Genomic DNA, 19,448 nt, shown 5'->3' on the forward strand with positions numbered 1-19,448 from the left:
GTATATTTTTGGATTGTGGGAGGAAACCGAAGTACCCGGAGTAAACTCATGCAAGCACAGGGAAAATATACAAACTCCGCACAGTTAGGGCCGTGGTGGGAATTGAACCCATGACCTCAGCGCTGTGAGACAGTAATCTAACCATGACACCGTCCGTGTTGCATTATTTTCAGTATCATTCAACTGTAAAAAAGACCTGTAATCTCAGACCTTGTAAAAGGCTTGTCTACCTTTCAAACTATCCTGTTCCTAAGCGATGCCCCTCTCCTCTTTTGCAGAGATGAAGACGTCTCTGGAAACCATAACACTGTGCTGCAAATTATAAAAGCTTTTCCAGAAGTCAAAGCAGGACCCAAGATAGCAGAGCCCTCACATTGGCACAGGCTAGAACACCCTGCCAAATCATTCAGAAGACATTACCATATGAGGAAACAATTGCGATAAAAGAAACGCAGAGCAATATAAACGTAGAGGTCGCTTTTACCACATGGAAAATGTAAGCCAAGAAATATCATTCTATTATCAATAATATTTTGAAAAGATAGGAAATACAAAGTCAGTTATTTTAGGAGTATCAGTTAGCTCCTTACACACATCTGATACATCTGGACGTTTAGAGAACTAAATAAAGATTTCATAGAAAAGGTTTAATGTCACCCGCATGTCTCATATCCCTAAAGATGCAATAAAATGCAATAAGAAATGGATATGTTTGATAGGAGGCAAAGTAATGTATTTTGCAAACATTTATGCAGTTACGGTTTCTGAAAAACAATAAATCATAATGACATTTCTTGTGCGATATGCATCATTACAACAAGTATACGCATACACATAGCTGATATGAAAAGAAAGGTTACAACGGTAAATAAGGACTATACAGCAAGGGAAAACTTGTGTAGGGAGATCCAAAAACTTAGAAAAGTTGTGCATTCACATACCTCCCAACAGTCCCGCTTTCCACGGGAACGTCCCTTTTTTGGGGACGTTCCCACGTCCCACCCAGGGCTGGCAGTGTCCCGCGGCGGGCGGGGGCAATTTGAAGTCCTCCCTGTCACCCGCTTAGCATCAAAATGGGGGCGTGGCCTACAAATAATGTAATCCTGTGAGGCCACGCCCCGTTTTGCCACTGACAGGCCACTTCCCCAAATTTCCCTACAGCGATAGAGAAAGTTGGGAGGAATGCATTCATAGATTTGCTTTTTGTCATCATATCTGGATAACACTGCCGTGTTGGCAGTGTTATCCAGATATGAAGACAAAAAGCAGGGGGGATTCCCAACTGCTCCCTGACCTCTGTCCCACACCAAGGGCCAGATGTGTCAAGCTTCAAAAAGTGATTAAGTAGAGAGTGGTAAACAGCCAGCCAATCAGCTCATACTTGTCCTTTTTCAAACCCAACCTCTAACATGGCAGTTAGGGACTGATTGGCTGGCTGTTTATCACTCTCCATTTATCACTTTTTGAAGCTTAGTACGTCTGGCCCCAAGTGAGGTAAATTCATAATATGATTTCTGTGCTCTATTAAAAAAAATAGGATATTATTTTGTGGCAGACATATTTGTTACACACACACAGCAGCCATGCCTCCCATCCTAATGAGGGCCTTGCATTCCCTCCTCTACCTCTCTAAACAGAAATCTAATAACCATTCCTGCCAACATTCAGACATGCAAAGTTTGCACAATATAAGGCATGTATGTGTCTGGCCAAGCCCCATCCTTAGCCAAGCAATATCAACCACCCGCAAAATATCACCCTCGGATAAAACTCTGGTCCTGTTGAGGTCTATGAAATTGGACTGTCCAATTAAAATCTGGACAAGTATTGTAACTCTACTAGAAACAGGAGCATCTGGGGTATTTTTTTTTTCTTAATATATAATTTTTTTAAATGAAATCAGTGTCTCTACAAGCATGCTTCACTGTGTGTAATGGGCAATGTTGCAAGTCCAAAAAGTATTCCTTTACATTTTTTGTACTGCAATTAAATTAAAGGATCACTACTTAAATCACATACTATTAAAATAGGTGCCCTCTCATATAACCTTTATTAGGCAGCAGAGGAGGAAATAACACTTAATTTTGTTTTGCCAATGTTTTTGCTTGTTATATTAAGACATCTTTCTATAGAAATTCAATGGAACTCAATTCCGTCTATGGACGGATCTTGCAAATGTCCTACAATATGCACATGCATTACAGGAGATTTGGACAGATCTTACTCAGATCTCCACTTGCGGCTGAAAGTTTGTCACTGGGCAGCAGGGGGAATCCACACATAAGACGAGTGTTCTGCAGGGGTGTCATGGTCATGTAGATGTAATTGTGAGCTAATGCAGATATACATCAGCCTTCAGATCTCTTACAGCATGGATTGGGCTGCTGCAAATGCATACTGCTGACAATAGATAGATGTCAGTAGTGTGGTTGCAAAGGGGTACTTGTTTCTTAGCACGGCGCCCACGATATTAAGTTGTATGACATTGCATCGCATGCCATATGCCCGCATGCGATGCGATGCAATTTTAAATTGTATATTCCCCTATACGATTTGTAATTGTATAAGCACCCTAATAGGTGCTTACAATGATAAATGTACCCCTACACCATCCCCACTATCAACGCCAACCCGAAGCGTGGCGAGCCCAGTGAGCCCGCGAGGGGCGGCGGTACGCATCCTCCGACCTTTTCATACCCCCACCATCCACGTCGGCGTGGAGTTGATTTTATATAGTGTGGCGAGCGCAGCGAGCCACCGACCCCGAAGCGTGGCGAGCGCAGCGAGCCCCGCGATGGGACGCATATTACTTTACCTGTATTCCGCGTCCCCTCGCCATGCTTTGGGCTCGGTGGCTCACTGAGCTCGCTACACTATCTAAAATCAACTCCACGCCAACGTGGATAGTGGGGGTATGGAAAGGTCGGAGGACGCGTACCACCGCCCCTCACGGGCTCGCTGTGCTTCCCATGCTTGGGGTTGGCGTTGATAGTGGGGGTGGCGTGGGGGTGCTTTTAACATTGTAAGCACCCATAATATTGCTTATACAATTAATTATCTTATAGGGGGCACATTTAACATTGAAAACACCCATTAGGGTGCTTATACAATTTTTAATCGTATACCATTGTTTATGGCATACAATGCGATGGTATACAATTTAAAATTGTATAACATCGGCTGCCATCGCATAACATTGCATCTCATCGCATACCATCGTATGGCTTATGGTATGCGATGCAATGGGCACCGTGCTAGGAAACAAGTACCTGCAAAGGTGCTGCAGTCAGCTCTGAATACATGGAGGTCTGCATTTACTTCTGAGCGCTGAGAGGAGTCGTAATTGTGGCTTCATCTACCACTCTCAATTATGCCCTAAGAAATCCTACCCCAGTCCCGTTTATGTTTTTAGAAATGTATTTATATATATATATATAGTAAAGACAAGCAGAAGTCACTCTAAGAATTAGTTCAGAACTGCACAGCGGCAGTCAATGTAAAAAACGGGAAGACACTGGTATAGTGCAAAGCCAACGTTTCGGGCGGGTAGCCCTTTATCAAGACATAATAAGTGTACAAACATTACTCACATTTATAGTAGAAAAACTGTCAAATCACTCTGTGCACACCACCACCGTGCTGGCCCCTGGCGGGGAACTGATGACATCATCGGCGCTGCTGCACCGACAGGTTCTGACTCACCGGGGGCGTTTGTCCATCACCGTGTACCTAGTAACCATGGTGACAATGTAAATAAAAGCATGAAGAAAATAAGCCACCATAATGTGTGCTAAGTAACCATGGTGACAATGTAAATAAAGGCATGAGAACAATAAACCACCATAACGTGTACACCTCGGGTGAGGGGGGTTACAAATAAAGGGAGACCACAAGGCGGCTCTGAGCGGGGAGCTGCAGTGTGTATATACTGCGGGCAGGTCCCCGTATCGGGACAGTGTATACAATAGGGCTGAAAGAGCGGCTGCTGTCAGCCGTGTCAGGCAGAAGCGCAAGATCGCTGTACGGAGTGACCTGTGTGCTGGCCCGCAGTGGAGTTCTGGATGCTGCATAATGCGTGCCTAGCGGGAACGGTGTCCGTCCCGAGGCTGAATGTGCGGACTGCCGTGTGAGGGATGGATCAATGCTAGCTGATCGCTGCATCCATGGTGCCTGAATGGGAGAACGCAGTGCGTGTATCCCTGGTGCTGAACAGGGTATCTGGATGAGAACACGCCCTATTGTATACACTGTCCCGATACGGGGACCTGCCCGCAGTATATACACACTGCAGCTCCCCGCTCAGAGCCGCCTTGTGGTCTCCCTTTATTTGTAACCCCCCTCACCCGAGGTGTACACGTTATGGTGGTTTATTGTTCTCATGCCTTTATTTACATTGTCACCATGGTTACTTAGCACACGTTATGGTGGCTTATTTTCTTCATGCTTTTATTTACATTGTCACCATGGTTACTAGGTACACGGTGATGGACACACGCCCCCGGTGAGTCAGAACCTGTCGGTGCAGCAGCGCCGATAATGTCATCAGTTCCCCGCCGGGGGCCAGCACGGTGGTGGTGTGCACAGAGTGATTTGACAGTTTTTCTACTATAAATGTGAGTAATGTTTGTACACTTATTATGTCTTGATAAAGGGCTACCCGCCCGAAACGTTGGCTTTGCACTATACCAGTGTCTTCCCGTTTTTTACATTGACTGCCGCTGTGCAGTTCTGAACTAATTCTTAGAGTGACTTCTGCTTGTCTTTACTATATTTCTCCTTGGGAGATAGAAGCGCACCTAAGTCGCTGAATTTCATCAGCCTGAGTGCCGGACCCCTTGCTTGTATATATATATATATATATATATATATATATATATATATATATATATATATATACACACACACACTCACATACTCCTGGGGTATCCTGCACTCACATTGCATCTTAGGAGATATATACTGGAACCCCCAAAAAAACAACATTCAAGTTACTCCAGAGGGAACTCACAAACATAAATTGCTTTGAAGTCTGCATGTCTTGGCTCAAGATGTGAGGCAAAACAAGGATCATCTATAATGGGTTGGACCACTACCAGCACAAAAAGTCCATTACTGATGAAGCCAAGAGACACTTTGCAGATGTAAAATAACAAAGTGTTTTGGCAAAGAATGGCATGTGACAGAGTGAGCCACATAAATGTGTCTTTTGCTTGCAAGTCAAGCCCCCCCCCCCTCCAAAAACACACACACACACATACAGTATATCTATCTATCGATCGATCGATCGATCGAAAGATAGATAGATAGAAAGATTAAACACACATATATAAAAGCTCTACTGTTTTTATCTCAAATAAGTCTGTAATTAGAAAAATGAAAGTCCCGTACACACTGGGCGACTATCATGTGATAGCCGCGCAGTGTGTTGTACAGGGCAGCGGTGAGTGCTGCTGCGCACTCCCGCATCATCGGTGTCAGCCGCCGCTCATCCGCTGGTATTACCTCCTGCTATGGAAAGCTGTCCACCCCAAGCGAAAATGGCTGGGCAGGGGGGAAACTTTTTCAGCCCAACTATTTTCCCCATCATCATGCACCATACACGCTGGGCATATTATATTATATTATATATCCTTAAGGAGAAATCTCAATTTTCTATGCAACTCTTTATCGCTCATATTAGCTAATACTGAATATAGGGGCCCTCCAGCAGAGGGCAATGTGAGCAAACGGGAAAAGACAAATCATTAGAATGTTTTAGCTAATTTGAAACATAACATACGGCAATATCGTCCTGAACATGGAGACAGGCAAATATTTATTTAATAATTGTAACTATTATGGTCTCTAGGAAAGCAATATGAAGCCCTCTGCACAGACTGGTGTTTATAATGCAATAAAGTTGAAACTATTCAATACCTAATTTGCACAACATACTATAGTGCTGGCCTTATTTAAGCATGTTGCCCATATACAGTGGCTGCACAGTCAATTAGCAGCAATAATATATGGAAGCCATAATAGATTTTTGCTGCGTAGTTACACAAAGTATAATTATTTTGTGTTAGCACCTGTGTTCTCCCAATGGCCAATCATAGGGACCCATGATTAGTTTATCCCCTCAGCCTCATGCGATCCTTGCCTGTACAATAGGGTATCATAAGCGTAAGAGAGAAAACAATCACCTGTTGGCTTCTGGGATTTTGAACTCTGCACCTGGTTTTACCTATTTATCTACCTCCTTTGACCCTGGCCTGTATCTGCCACCATACAACAGCGGACTGCCTCTAACTGTTTGGAATTGAATAGGATATGTTTTAGGTTTTCGGCTTGTCCAGCCTAGTATCGTAAAACCACAGTATTAAAGAACTAGATTAAAGCAATTTGATTGGTCATTAGGACAGCGGCAGTATAATGTATCCAATCTATAAATGCTAATTACTAATCAATAACACCACACACTACAGTCATATAAAGTATTATTCTATTATTTTCGGGTATGGGTCATAGGGTTGACAAACACTACGTCAACACGTTAATTCGAGCGAAATACATTTGGTCGACATAGTCATTAGGTTGGCACAAGAATTAGGTCGACACGGTAAAGGTCAACATGAAAAAGGTGTACATCAGTTTTTCGTGTTTCATGTTATATTCTCACTCTATGCCCACTTGGATAGTAAAGTATGAAAAAAAACCACTTAAAAAAAAAATCAAAAACTCATGTCGAGCTTTTCCATGATTGTCTAATACTTATGTCGACCTAATGACCATGTCAACCTAATTCATGTCAATCTATAGTGGTCGCCCTAATGACTGTCCACCTAATGCTTGTAGACATAGTGACCGCATCCCATTATTTTCATCCAGTTTATGATTTTAAGTACAGATAAGTCTTTGGGCCAAGTACTAAGCTTCAAAAATGATAAAATGGAGAGTGATAAACAACCAACCAATCAGCTCCTGTCTGACATTTTTCAAACACAGTCTGTGACATGGCAGGTAGGAGCTGATTGGCTGGCTGTTTGTCACTCTCCATTGTATCACTTTGAAGCTTAGTGCATCTGGCCCTTTGTGTGGTATAAAAGATGATCATTTTGTCTTGTCTAGTACCTTGTCAGCAGCCTCATGGTAAAATTCCATAAGGGGTTGTGACCCAAAATCCTTCTGCTGGGTCCTGGGGTGAATAATAGGTCACTAGACTCTGGCCCCAAAGGGGCCAGTATCAATTATCCAGGTCAATTACTATACAGAGCCTGATAAATTCAATCATTTAGTTCACTAACAACCCAGTGCCCGATGAATGCTGTTCATGCTTCATAAATATAAAGGGCCCCCAGTGATGCTACTGGTACATTTATAGCCTGCTTTCCCATGACAATATGTATGCAATAAGGTGGCACCCTCCAAAAGTCAGCACTGCTCCTTATCTCTCACTGCTATGGCTATTGGAACACAGCATGTAGTAATGACAATCTTCAGTGCCTGCTAGTTTAGTTTCTCCTCTGACATTCTTTTCTATCTCTGTCACACTCTCGATAAAGCTAATGCAGCTGTATTCTACAGCATTACCAGCACAAGGCAGATTTCCCAGAGGTCCTCCACTAGAGTATATTCCTATAGAACACACTCCTGAAGAAAAAGTGTGGGGTTTGGGCTAATGCAGTATAAAAGCGAAGACGCTGCGCTGGGAAACCCAGCTTGGTTATCAAAACAACAGGAAAAGTTTCCGACGCTTTGCAAAACTGTTCCGGAGTGCTCCGTTGGAATGTAGAAATGGCGACATTACCTTCTGGGTCAAGCAGTTTTTCAATTCCCAATTGTTTTTTTGCAATGAAGAAAGCATGATCCAGCCTTTCCAGTGGGGATAGCTTAGTAATGTCTTCCCAATTAAACAGATCTGGTCTGAAATGAAATAGATCCAGAACATATTCCATTAATCACAGACAAGGAAATAACAGATTCCCGGGTTAAAAACAACAGTTATTGAACTCATTGTACTTAAGGTTATTTACACCATGTGACATGGAGCTGAAAGAAAAAGGCCTTTGTTATTATTAATGACAGCTGTTCTATTCCTGACAGTGTATTTTATATACAATTCTAATTTTGGTATGGATAGATTACAATAGTAAAAGTTGCTATCGTCAACTCTGGGGAAATATGACTTTCATTTCCTTGGCACTGTTTACAATAGACAGGTAACTACTTTAACTATATGTAAGCTTAGCAAATGCCTAAAATGGTAACACATGTTTCAACAAAAAAACTGAATTGTGTCGAACATGCTTATTGTAAGGCATCGCTAATCTAAGGTAAAGTGTATATTGTTTCATTTTAATAGATTTCAAAAGTAATTTAGGTTTCATTGAAGACAGATGTTACAATAAAATAGAGAATTACATAGTTTTCGTCTTTTTGTTTACATTTGCAAATGAAAACACAGAATATAAATGTATCTGTATAGCTGACATACACATAAAGATTTATTGTCCAATCTGGCTGGTTGAAACAAAAACCTGGTAATGGATGAGAGCAAATGACAGTTGACCATTTGCTTTGAAATTCTGGAAAACTGCCAAAAACTGTCATTCAGATATTACCAGGTTTATGTTCCAACAAGCCAGATCTGACAATCAATCTGCAGATGTATGGCCAGATAACAGTGTTTTAAAAAATATTATTGGACTGTTCAGCTTGTTGTGCAGGTTGCCCAGAAACCACAAGAGATAAAGGTGTAATGCAATGACCTGATCTGCAGCAAAAATGGTGAAATAGTCGCCGTTTTCGCTGAGAATAGATGAATTTGCATTCCGTCTATTCAGTTTTTTATTTTTCCGATTGCTCTCCGCAAATCGGAAAAGATGTGGATCCGCGAATCTATGTCTTTTACATGGAAATAGCTGCTAATTTTTTAATGTGAATCCAAATTCGGTTTCTCAAGGAGCAAATGTGAATCCCAGCAGTTTTCCTGACGAAAATGGCCGAGATTGAGCAGCGAATTCCCCTTATTTCCCAAAATCATATGTGATGAGGCCTGTGCCCAGATTTAAATACTGCCTATTGCCCATGAGGGAACAATACATGAGAAAGCAACAGAGCTGTACTAGATAAACATAGGAAGCATATTACCAATGTGTGGTAAGTACAACAGGACAAAAGGGGGAAGGTGGTTGATTTGACCATTTAATAGTATACATAAAATGCCGGGGTGATCCTTTTGTTTTTACCAATATTAGCTACACTATCGGAAGAAGTGGGATACGCAGTGTAGAGTGGCCAACAATTGGGCAATGAAGTAAGATTTACCACAGTGTGACTGAATGACAGGGAGAAAGGAGAGGAAAAGTAAAAAAAAAATAACCTTTAAACAAGTGTCACCTACTTGTGCCGGTGTAGAAGAGCATTGAATGCGAGGCCATCTGTCCAACTGGTAGTGAAATTTAGCACATTGACTTGGTTATATGGTCTTGTTGACTGCCTGACCCAGCTCAAAAGGATCTTGTCACTGTTTGTCTGCTGTAACTCAGACATAATTGCCTTCATGACATCTTTAACCTGGCAAATGGCAGTAAATGTGGTTAGAAAGAATCATTAAAATAAAGTAAAAAAAAAAATAGATTTAAAATGTATTTGGAACATTATAAGGACATGTTCTTATTGTCAGACTGCTGATAATATGGTGGCAGGTACTTAAACCTTAACAGGAATCAGATCTACCTACAATGAAATATTTTATTTTTTGCTGTTCCTCATCCACAACCTCTTTTTGAATCAGGCGTTGAAATCGAGTGTGATTTCTGATTCTGATTGTATAATAAGATAATTCAACATCTTCCCGCTGCTTCCTTTAAAGTGCAAAGTCTTGGAAGTTGCACACTATACAATAAAAGGTTGTGATTCTGTTATGAAATGTCAGATGACATTTAGAAATATTATATCTCCATTATTCCTCTAAAAATAGCCTGATTTATAGAGTACATGCCAAAATGTGACCAACAGATGATGAAATCTGATTAATATGTAGTGACAAAATTATTCAGAAGAAAAGTTTGATTTATAAGAAAAAGAGAAAAGACAAATACATACAATACATCTGGCAATAAGCAGTAATCTACTTTGACCACAATCAGATCCATTTGTACACCATTAAATATTAAAAAGTCAAGTTTGAGACAAGAGAAAATTAAATTTATGCTGCAGGTTGCTGGGGCATATTGGGGCAGATGTATTAAGCCTTAACAAGAGATAAATGCAAGGGTGATAAAGAGAGATAAACGTCCAGTCAATCACATCCTAACTGACAAGTTACAGGCTGTGTTTGAAAAAAGTCAGTAAGGAGCTGATTGGCTGGACATTTATCTCTCTTTATCACCCTTGCATTTATCTCTTGTTAAAGCTTAATACATCTGCCCCATTGAGGCTTATTTAGATGTGGATGGAGTGGCTATTAGTGTTGCATTCTTGGAAGCAGCACTGATAGCTCTGTATGGTAATGTGTGTTAAGGCTTAATACATCTGCCCCAATATCTGATATTTCCTTTTATTCCAGAAATGAAAGAATACAATTGAAAATAGCAAAACTGGTCTTCATTGATTGAGTTAATGGGTCAGGTGCGCAATGTTGAGCCTACCGTTATAGGCAGGAGGTTTCCAGTAGACACCCCTTACTGTAGTAGTGATCCAACCTGCATTCTAGGATGCAGCATTGGATCTTTCCCTCACCATCGGGAATGTGCAAGTCATCCGTTGCAGAGGTGTAAAAGCTCTAGCCTCTCCCTTCCCCTAAACAATAGGGATTCCTAAATGGAGGTGGTCTACACCCCTTCCCCATCCCTAAATGGCTGCAAACTCTCAATCAAAATAACAGCCTGTTGCCCTCCTGCTTCTCACATGGCAGGGTATGCTCTCATGGGCTCCCCATACCCCATATGCGCAAGGTCCAGCGATTGCATAGCAAAAAAGACATTGCCTCTGCCTGATTGACAGGTATAGGCATTCATGGGGATGGACAGAAGCGGGGGCGTCCATTGTTTTCAGAAACAGGGGTGTGATGCCCCTGATCCCAGGAGTGGCCAGGCCAAGGACTGTGCCATGAGGAACAATTTCCTTGGCCTCACAAGCCACCAGGTTATACACAGCCTGATGCCAATGGCCAAATGGTTGCATATATACAAGCCTCACATACCAAATTAATCAGCACAGTCTCCTGGTGCTTTGTAGTCACATTGCATTGTGAATAAAATGTATTTTCCAGAAAAAAATACACACACTGTTAAGGGTGTGGCTTACACCAGGCATCTCCCGCTGCTTGGTGTATTAAGTCTATATCTATGAGGACACATCTTACAGACATTGGGCGGGATGTACTAAGGGAAAAATGCGGTAAAACCCCTGTTTCACCGCATTTTCCTATGTATTAAAACCCCGCCGCCTCGTTACCGCAGTGAAGGGTATCTCCACCTTTTGGTGGCGATACCCTATAGAAGCCTTTGGGCTTCTTTTCGCCACCCAATACCTCTGCCGCCAACCCGCCGACCCTCCCTCTTTCCCTCTCCCCCGCCCTCTGGCTTACCTTAGTCCAGGTCCTCCTGGACCTGGAAGGTAAGCCCTTCCTCCCCCTAGTAAAGCAGCCGGACGTCCTACCTGCTGCAGGGGGGAGGACGAGTCGCCGGGGACAGCCTGCTTAGCTGTCCCTAGCGTGAGGGGAGAGCCAGGCGGCAGGGAGATGACGGAGACCCCCCGCACCAGAGTACAGGTATCGCGGGGGTCTCCGTCACCGCACCGCGATGCCAGCCGCATATGTTAGTACATATGCGCTGGCATTGCGGCGGGCAGGTGGCGATGTATTTTAATACATCCCGCCCATTATCTGATATTTCCTTGAATTCCAGAAATGAAAGAATACAATTGAAAATAGCAAAACTGGTCTTCATAGATTGAGTTAATGGGTCAGGTGCGCAATGTTGATCCTACCTTTATAGGCAGTTATATACATGTTCGGTGGCACACTGCCGCTAATTGAATGGACCTTTTGTATTGAACATTGTAGCGTGACTACATTTCAATACAATATAACATTTCAATTACACTGCCAATGTTGGATGATGTACCTGCCAATGTAGGATGATACTCCATATTAAGCCAAGGGTAAGTTTGTGATTTCCATCAACAATATCCGTGCCTCCTATATTCACCAACTCCACCTGAAAATGTATACATGTATGTTAATATAAATATGATATACAGTATGATATACAGTACAGTATAACTTATGAAGTAGTGAACTTTTAGTAATAATAAAGAGATTATAAAGAGAAAAATCAAACATATTAAGACATGGTATTAGTTACATAAATACATACAGATCATAATTGGCGAATATTTCAGTTTAGCTGAGTATGTAAGAATAAAGAAAAATGAGGTAAGAAAGAATAGATAGTAAAAGGGAGAATTATAGTAAAGAAGGTATAAAGAGGGGGGAGTTGTCATTGTGGTACTAAGATGCTGAAGTAGGTGTCGGTGTCATATAAGTATTGTAAGCAAAAGATTATTTGAAGGTGAGCCAAGTGGAAGGAGGAATACATTTGTGGGGTGATGGAAAAGATCTTCCATCGCCATATAGAAGTCTACTCTTTGTATTCAGCGGTATATTGGGCGTTGTACAGCAGTTCTCCAATAACAACCAATGGTGGCCCTAGCCGCATTTACCAGATGTCGTAATAGAGATCTTTTATATTGTGTAAGGGGCCTCTCCATTAAAGGTACTTGTTTAGTTTCACAGCGGCAGATAAATCGCATGCGATCGGATGCGATTTTGTACCTGTTAATAACCCCACTATGCACTACGCATATAGTTGACTTTACATAGCCCGAAGCGTGGAGAGCTTAGCGAGCCCCGCGAGGGGCCGCGGATTACTTTACATGTATTCCGCGTCCCCTTGCGGGGCTCGCTGCGCTCGGCACGGAATACATGTAAAGTAATCCGCGTCTGCTCGCCACGCTTCGGGCTTGGTGGCTCGCCACACTATATAAAATCAACTCCATGCATAGTGAATAGTGGGGTTATGAATCCTCATGAATCCCCTAGCACTGTAATTCTAAACAATATAAAAATATATATATATTTATTTATATTAAACCCTTGGGAAAACTTACATTATTTTGATGCAAAATTTGGAGTACTCTGTTGACGTTATGCAAAGCATGAACTCTTGTAGATCCACGTTCCTTGGGCTGAAGTAAAAAAAAAAATTTGACAATTGTGGAACAAAATATAAAAAAGTGCCTCCCCCCACCCCATCCAAAATCTGCAGAAAGAGGAAATCACACAATTTTAAAGTAAAATGTCAGTGCCTAAACTCCCCACAATCCAATATACTACTTTATGAAGAAAATTATATTCTTGATTCATAGTATTCCAAATAGGATTTATTTTTTTTTCTTATAAAAAAGACTCTAGGCCAGATTCACTAAGCTTCAAAGTGATAAAATGTAGAGTGATAAACAACCAGCCAATCAGCTCCTACCTGCCATGTGACAGACTGTGTTTGAAAAATGTCAGGAAGAAGCTGATTGGTTGGTTGTTTATTACTCTACATTTTATTACTTTTGAAGCTTAGAGAATCTGGCCCCTCAACCAGGTAATATGATAGACTGAAGCGACAAGATTATAGTAAAGGTACTTTAAATTTAACTTCACCAGCCTCCCAATAACAAGTGTTTCACCTTTGTGGACAATTGTGATTGGCTGATAGATAAATAAGTCCTGGGAGGCTTATGCCAAGTGGAAAACATGTGTACAAGTTTCAGATTGACTGCCTGGCATAGGGGCAAGGGAGTAGCAAGGGCGGAGCACGAGCTCCGAGTGCCAAAAGTTCACCGGAGCCGTGCACCGCAAACTCTGCCTGCCGCTCCCCCGCCTGACAAGCACACCCGCTCCCCCGCCTGCCCAGCATGCCCACTCGCCTGCTTGCTTGCCCACCCGCTCCTGTGTCTTGACTCCTGCCCATGGCTCACAATATCAGCTGTGTGAGCCACGACCCGGCAGCGCTGGAGTCAAAACACAAAGCAGGTCTGTCCACTGCAATTTTCAAGTCTCCTGCTGGACCATGAACCAATAGGCACTTGTGATCCAGCAGCCAATCAGGAGTGGCACTGGTGGCTGCTGGACTGCGAGCTCCTATTGGATTGCAGTCCAGCGGGAGACTTGAAAACAGCAGTGGACAGACCTGCTTTGACTACAGCCGGGCAGCACAACACTCTCACCGCTCTCTGCCCGGCTGTCCCTTTGACAACGAGCAATTTCAGTCCCCCTTGGCATTGAGCACAAAGCCCCTTGGCATCGAGCATGAAGCCCCTGGCATCAAGCATGAAGTCCCTAACAATGAGCAATGAGTAGGTAAGTGGCACTTAGGTGTTAAATATGTAATGGGCATTACAGTGTGTTATATAGTATGTAATTGGCCACAGGTGTGGCCTTATGTGTAAATGGCATTACGGCATGTAGCTTTATGTGTAATTGGTATTATGAAGTTTGCTAAAATGTGCAATAGGCATTACGGTGTGTGTGGTATAATGTGCAATACCACACCCCCTTTTGTGATGCCACGCCTCCTTTCTATTAGACCACGCCCCATTTTCATAGCACCATAGCCCCACCCACTAAAAATCAGAGGGGGTGCGAAACCTGCCCTTGCTCTGGGAACCGGGGCACCTAGCTCCACCACTGCATAGGGGCGTTCTAGTCACTTCTGTTTATGACAGTGTTCACTGATTATAGTGTGTGGGATTGTAATGGAAAGGTGTCGTGTCTAACGGACTTGTTCTTACCTTACTCTTCAAGTGGGCATAGAGTTAGATTATAATAGTTTGCCAAGCGCAGTGAGGCACCGCGCCCGAAGCATGGAGAGTGTAGTGAGCCTTGCGAGGGGACGCCGCACACTTATACGGTGTCCATGTCGGCAGAGCTCAACCTTTTTCTGCATCAATCTTTTTTATGACATCCTTTTGCTTGAGTTGACCTTTTGTCAATGTCGAGCTGAAGCCTGTTAACCCACTGACGGAAGCTTGTCAACCTATTGACTGTCGACCAATAGTGGTCGACCAATTGACCGTCGATCTAATTACTGTCAACACTCCTGCAAAAAGGTGGAGGGTCACAGCTGCTGCAGTGCACTTCACAAATGACCTTCAGAGGCATGAACCAGAAGGGTGGGTTCCAAACTGCTCCTTACAGCTGTACACTGCCACATAGCATACATCCTCACGGATTTCCAATTTCTGTCACACAAACCCTTTAGGGACATTTTATCTACATCTGAAGCACTTTCATATGCTCAGAATACAATGCAAAATACTGAGCCAAATATTTTGATGCAATCAGCAAGATCCTCATCATACTGAAGAAATCACTTTAGTAAGAATAAACTTTAGAGGTAGGATCAGGAAATGTCTTTTAAATCATTTGGTGTGTGCAGGTATGATAAGGGAAGTGTGAGATTAAATCTAACTTATTTATTTATGCCAAGACAAAAAATGCGCTTCTTATAACAAAAAGACATCTTGGATTCGTACTGTTAACCTTGTGTGTACAAGAGATGTCCCAAACACACATTGAAAAAAAAGCATGATTTGGCCTTTATTGGCCAATCTAGAACACTTCAAACTTATGTTTCATTGGTGGAATTGGGCATATAATAGTACGGCTCAGAAACACATTTATAGAAAAATGACTACAATTACCTATATTTTATATAGGTGATTAACAAATTAGGCTCGCTACACAGCTCTCACACTTATGGCCAAGTGCATTTCATAGGAGAAGATAGTGGGCTCTTGTGTCTATAGTGATGGCGGAGTGGGTGCCCCACTGAAGTTCTCATCCAAATTCATCCAGCGGAAGGCTTTGAACATGCTCCCCATGCCCATAGTGTGCCGGGCATACACTGTGGTCGGCCCCCGAATCTGACCACATTTTTTTTTCTTAAAGCCCATGTCCTCTACCCCCTCTATGTAATGCAACTTTGCCATATCTTGCTTCCCTGTCCCACTTCCCCTCTTCACATCATGTCACTGTCCCTGTCAAATGCAGCCCTGTACTCACTGACACATCACGCATCTCCTGATATAGTCTGTGCTGCTGGAGACCCTGCTCTTCCTACTATATAACTGTCAGTCAGTGGCTTCCTGTTGCCTGTATTCCCCTCCTCTGTGTTGCTCGGGCTTGCATTTTGCTTCCCTGACCCACTTTGTGTATTGACAGGACCACTTTTTGGGCCCATGAGATCGGTACTGGGGGTTTAAGTGGCCGCAAACCTAATCTGGACCCAATCAAGCCACCTTGCGTTGGTTTCATTCAAATCAGTTCAAAGTAAATTTATACATATACAATAATATAACTGTAAATATTGTGTCTATACAAAGCAAGGTTTTTTAGAAATATACCCCTTTGTACTGTTTATAATTTATAGAGATAAAAAAAAAAAAAAATTGTAGACTGTTCATTTCGACATAATGGTAATGTCATACCACTTTCACGTTGCATTTGCCGAGTCGGAACCTTACCTGGGTCCGGCACTTTCACATTAGATCAAGGTCGCCCATTATACATAGGGCGACACCGGTTTAACCTTCTTATATCCGGGGTCGAATTTCTGGGTTGGTCAACATGGCATATAGGGTTTGGTGCTTTCACACTGCACCTTGACCCAAGTCGACCCAGCAACAACCCTGGCTTGAGGTGCAGTGTGAAAGGGGTATGTGACCTAGAAAGAAACTGAGGTATGTATAATGTTGATGTGACAACAGGGAGTGGAGCAATAAAGAAAATAACAAGACGCTAGACACACTGAAAGTTGGTCTTCTGACATTTACAACGAGCAAAGCCGCAGGCTTATGCTTGGGACATATAAATAAATCCCTTGGAAAATGACATAACCCCTATCTAACCAGGAAACTGATACTTAACAGTTATGTTCTCAGACTGACAAACTCTGACCCCCTTTCAGGTCACAAGACTGTCCTGAGAAAGCAGAGATGCTGAGGGTATGTTTTAGTGTACTTGCCATAGTTGTTAAAGCCTTTCTCTGTTGGCTAGTGTCATTCATCAGGGGAACAAAAATGGGCTCTGTGCTATTTTTTTATATTTTGCCAATATAATATTTAAATATTCTGATATGGTTTTGATTTGACCTGTCATGAGTACTGTTATAATAAGCTTTCAAGAGCATTCTCGCTCACTTTCCAACTCAAGTATACTATACCTGACAATGAACCGCTACAACCCTAACAGGCTAGAGACTCTAAATAAACTTTATTTCAGTTTTGCAATGGTAGAAAACTTTCAAAACTTTAACAAGAAAGGTGAATATTAGTACAGGTCGAGTCTCCCGTATCCAGAAATGTCTTATCCGAAAAATTCCTCAAACCGTGTTTTTTTTCTAGAATATTTCGGATTTTTGTTTTTGTAATCCCCCGCCCCTTTATTCATACTTACCAAGTCCCCGATGCCCACGGCGGCCTTCAGGATTTTCTTCAGCAGTCCTAGGAGTGCATTGCGCGGGTGCGCCGGTGATGTCACTGGCGCCTGCAAACTAGCGCAATGCACCCCTGGAACCGCTGGAGAAGATCCTGAAGGCCACCGTGGGTCTGCCATGTACACCTGGGGATGCAGTGGACGCCGGGGGGCATACTGTAAGTATTACCCCTTTTACACCGCAGAAAAATCCGGGTCAGCTGCGGGTCAGACCCGGATCATCGGCGGTGTAAATGGGGTATATCCGTGTCCATTTACACGGGTCCTCTACCCAGGTCTTCCCGCAGCGGGTCCACAGCGTGCAGCGCTGGGGAAGATGTGCCCAGCTGCTGCGGGAGGAGGGGGGTCCCTGCGGCTGCTGAGGGGAGGGGGGGTACCTGTCCTGTCAGCCTGCGGTTGGGGCTCAGCGGAGGGGATGATGTTAAAATTGCATATTTTGGTATTCATATCAGTCCCTGCATCAGTGGAGCTTACAATCTATGGGGGGGTTATTCAGACCTGATCACAAAACACATTCTTTTTGCAAATGGACAAAACCTTGTTGCACTGCAGGTGGGGCAGATGTGTGACCTGGCAACGTGCTCAGTGGGACCTGTAGAGGCCAGCAAAGCACTGCCAGCTACTATGCCCATCATAAAAAAATTGTGATAAATTGCGGTGGTAGAAGAAATGATAAACACACCCAAAACATTGTGTCATTGTGTACACTAAAGAAAAGAATGTAAAAGGCAATGGGGTATATTCAATGCTCTTTAGTGAGCTGTGATGGGGAGCAGTGCTGATTGCTCGCTGTCACAGCTCACGAGTCAGTATTCAACTGACCCCCCTGCACCCGCCATTTCCACCTTGCTGGGTTATTACAGTGAGGTGGAAATGGTGTGTGCAGCCGCTAAAATGGCGCACGGCTAAATGCAGTGGGCTCCCAGCATTAGCCAAGAACCTCACTATTTGGGGGAATCCTCGCCGTTCTCTGACAGCGAGGATTCCCCCAGAACGTTGAATAGGGTGAGCGGCCGGTGAGGGGGTTAAACGGCGAGGATGGTTTGTTTTTGTCGATCCTCCCAGAAACTAGCCATCCTCGTCATAAAAATCCCCTTGCCAGTCGCATTGAATACACCCCAATAAAGTAAAGGTGCTCATATTTTGTCATTGTTTTGTGATCTTTTTATTTTGGGGCAGGAAGATAAATGTAACACTGCAATTGTGATTAACTCGCAAATATTCTGGGTTTTAAAAAGAGCAGAGAAATATCAAAAGAGCAGCTGTAACTTATGGGAAGTGCTTCCATGCAGTATTACTAGACTCCGTACACTGTAGTGTACTGTAAACATCTTGTCATTCTGATGGCTGTCACTACAGCAGTCTGTCATGTGAATTAGCCGTCGAGAATGAAATAATACACGTTCTGTGAAAACTATTACAGCAACTCTGAAGCTATAACAATGAGCAGTCGTGTTCTTACAAGAATTTACTATGTAAGCAATACTGCACTTTGTATTTTATCTAACATTCATTATGCCATTCTTGTTGATGGAACATAACATTTCCCTCTAGACGTAAAAAGTGCTTTACTGTCATGTAGAAAATTGTAGGGAATTGCATCATGCTGATTATAAAGCATCTTACCATTATCATTTGCATATCAAATGCACATTGACGGAATATATTATACTGCGGTAATGTATGCCATATAACCGCAAAACTAAATTGTGTGCAACACTTCATGAAGAGATGCACTTAAAGGGGCTGAGCAACTTGTGAATTCACTTTTACTACAGCATCCCCTACCCCCATTTCCATGCTGGATTCAGATATGGGGTTCTCCGCTTGGTCCTAAATCCTGAAACTACTAGTAAAAAAGTGACCTGTGTTATGCTGTCAGGTAAAGGTGGTATTTGATTGGTTAGCCAAGCCA

General features: G+C 42.8%; 1 protein-coding gene across 8 annotated transcripts in view; it reads right to left on the reverse strand.

The window, feature by feature from the left end:
• Positions 1-19,448, reverse strand: part of UTRN (utrophin) — a 587,017-nt gene that overhangs the window by 493,137 nt on the left and 74,432 nt on the right. For all 8 annotated transcript variants that reach the window (XM_083176136.1, XM_083176132.1, XM_083176141.1 and 5 more), the window contains 4 exons: positions 13,156-13,233; positions 12,111-12,203; positions 9,383-9,555; positions 7,787-7,902 (listed from right to left, as the gene is read on the reverse strand). In XM_083176136.1, coding sequence (XP_083032262.1) covers positions 7,787-7,902; positions 9,383-9,555; positions 12,111-12,203; positions 13,156-13,233 — 460 coding nt within the window. The remainder of the gene's footprint in view (positions 1-7,786; positions 7,903-9,382; positions 9,556-12,110; positions 12,204-13,155; positions 13,234-19,448) is intronic.

The sequence above is a fragment of the Crinia signifera genome, chromosome 3, assembly GCF_055691185.1.
Source record: "Crinia signifera chromosome 3, ASM5569118v1, whole genome shotgun sequence".
In the NCBI taxonomy this organism is placed as follows: domain Eukaryota; kingdom Metazoa; phylum Chordata; class Amphibia; order Anura; family Myobatrachidae; genus Crinia; species Crinia signifera.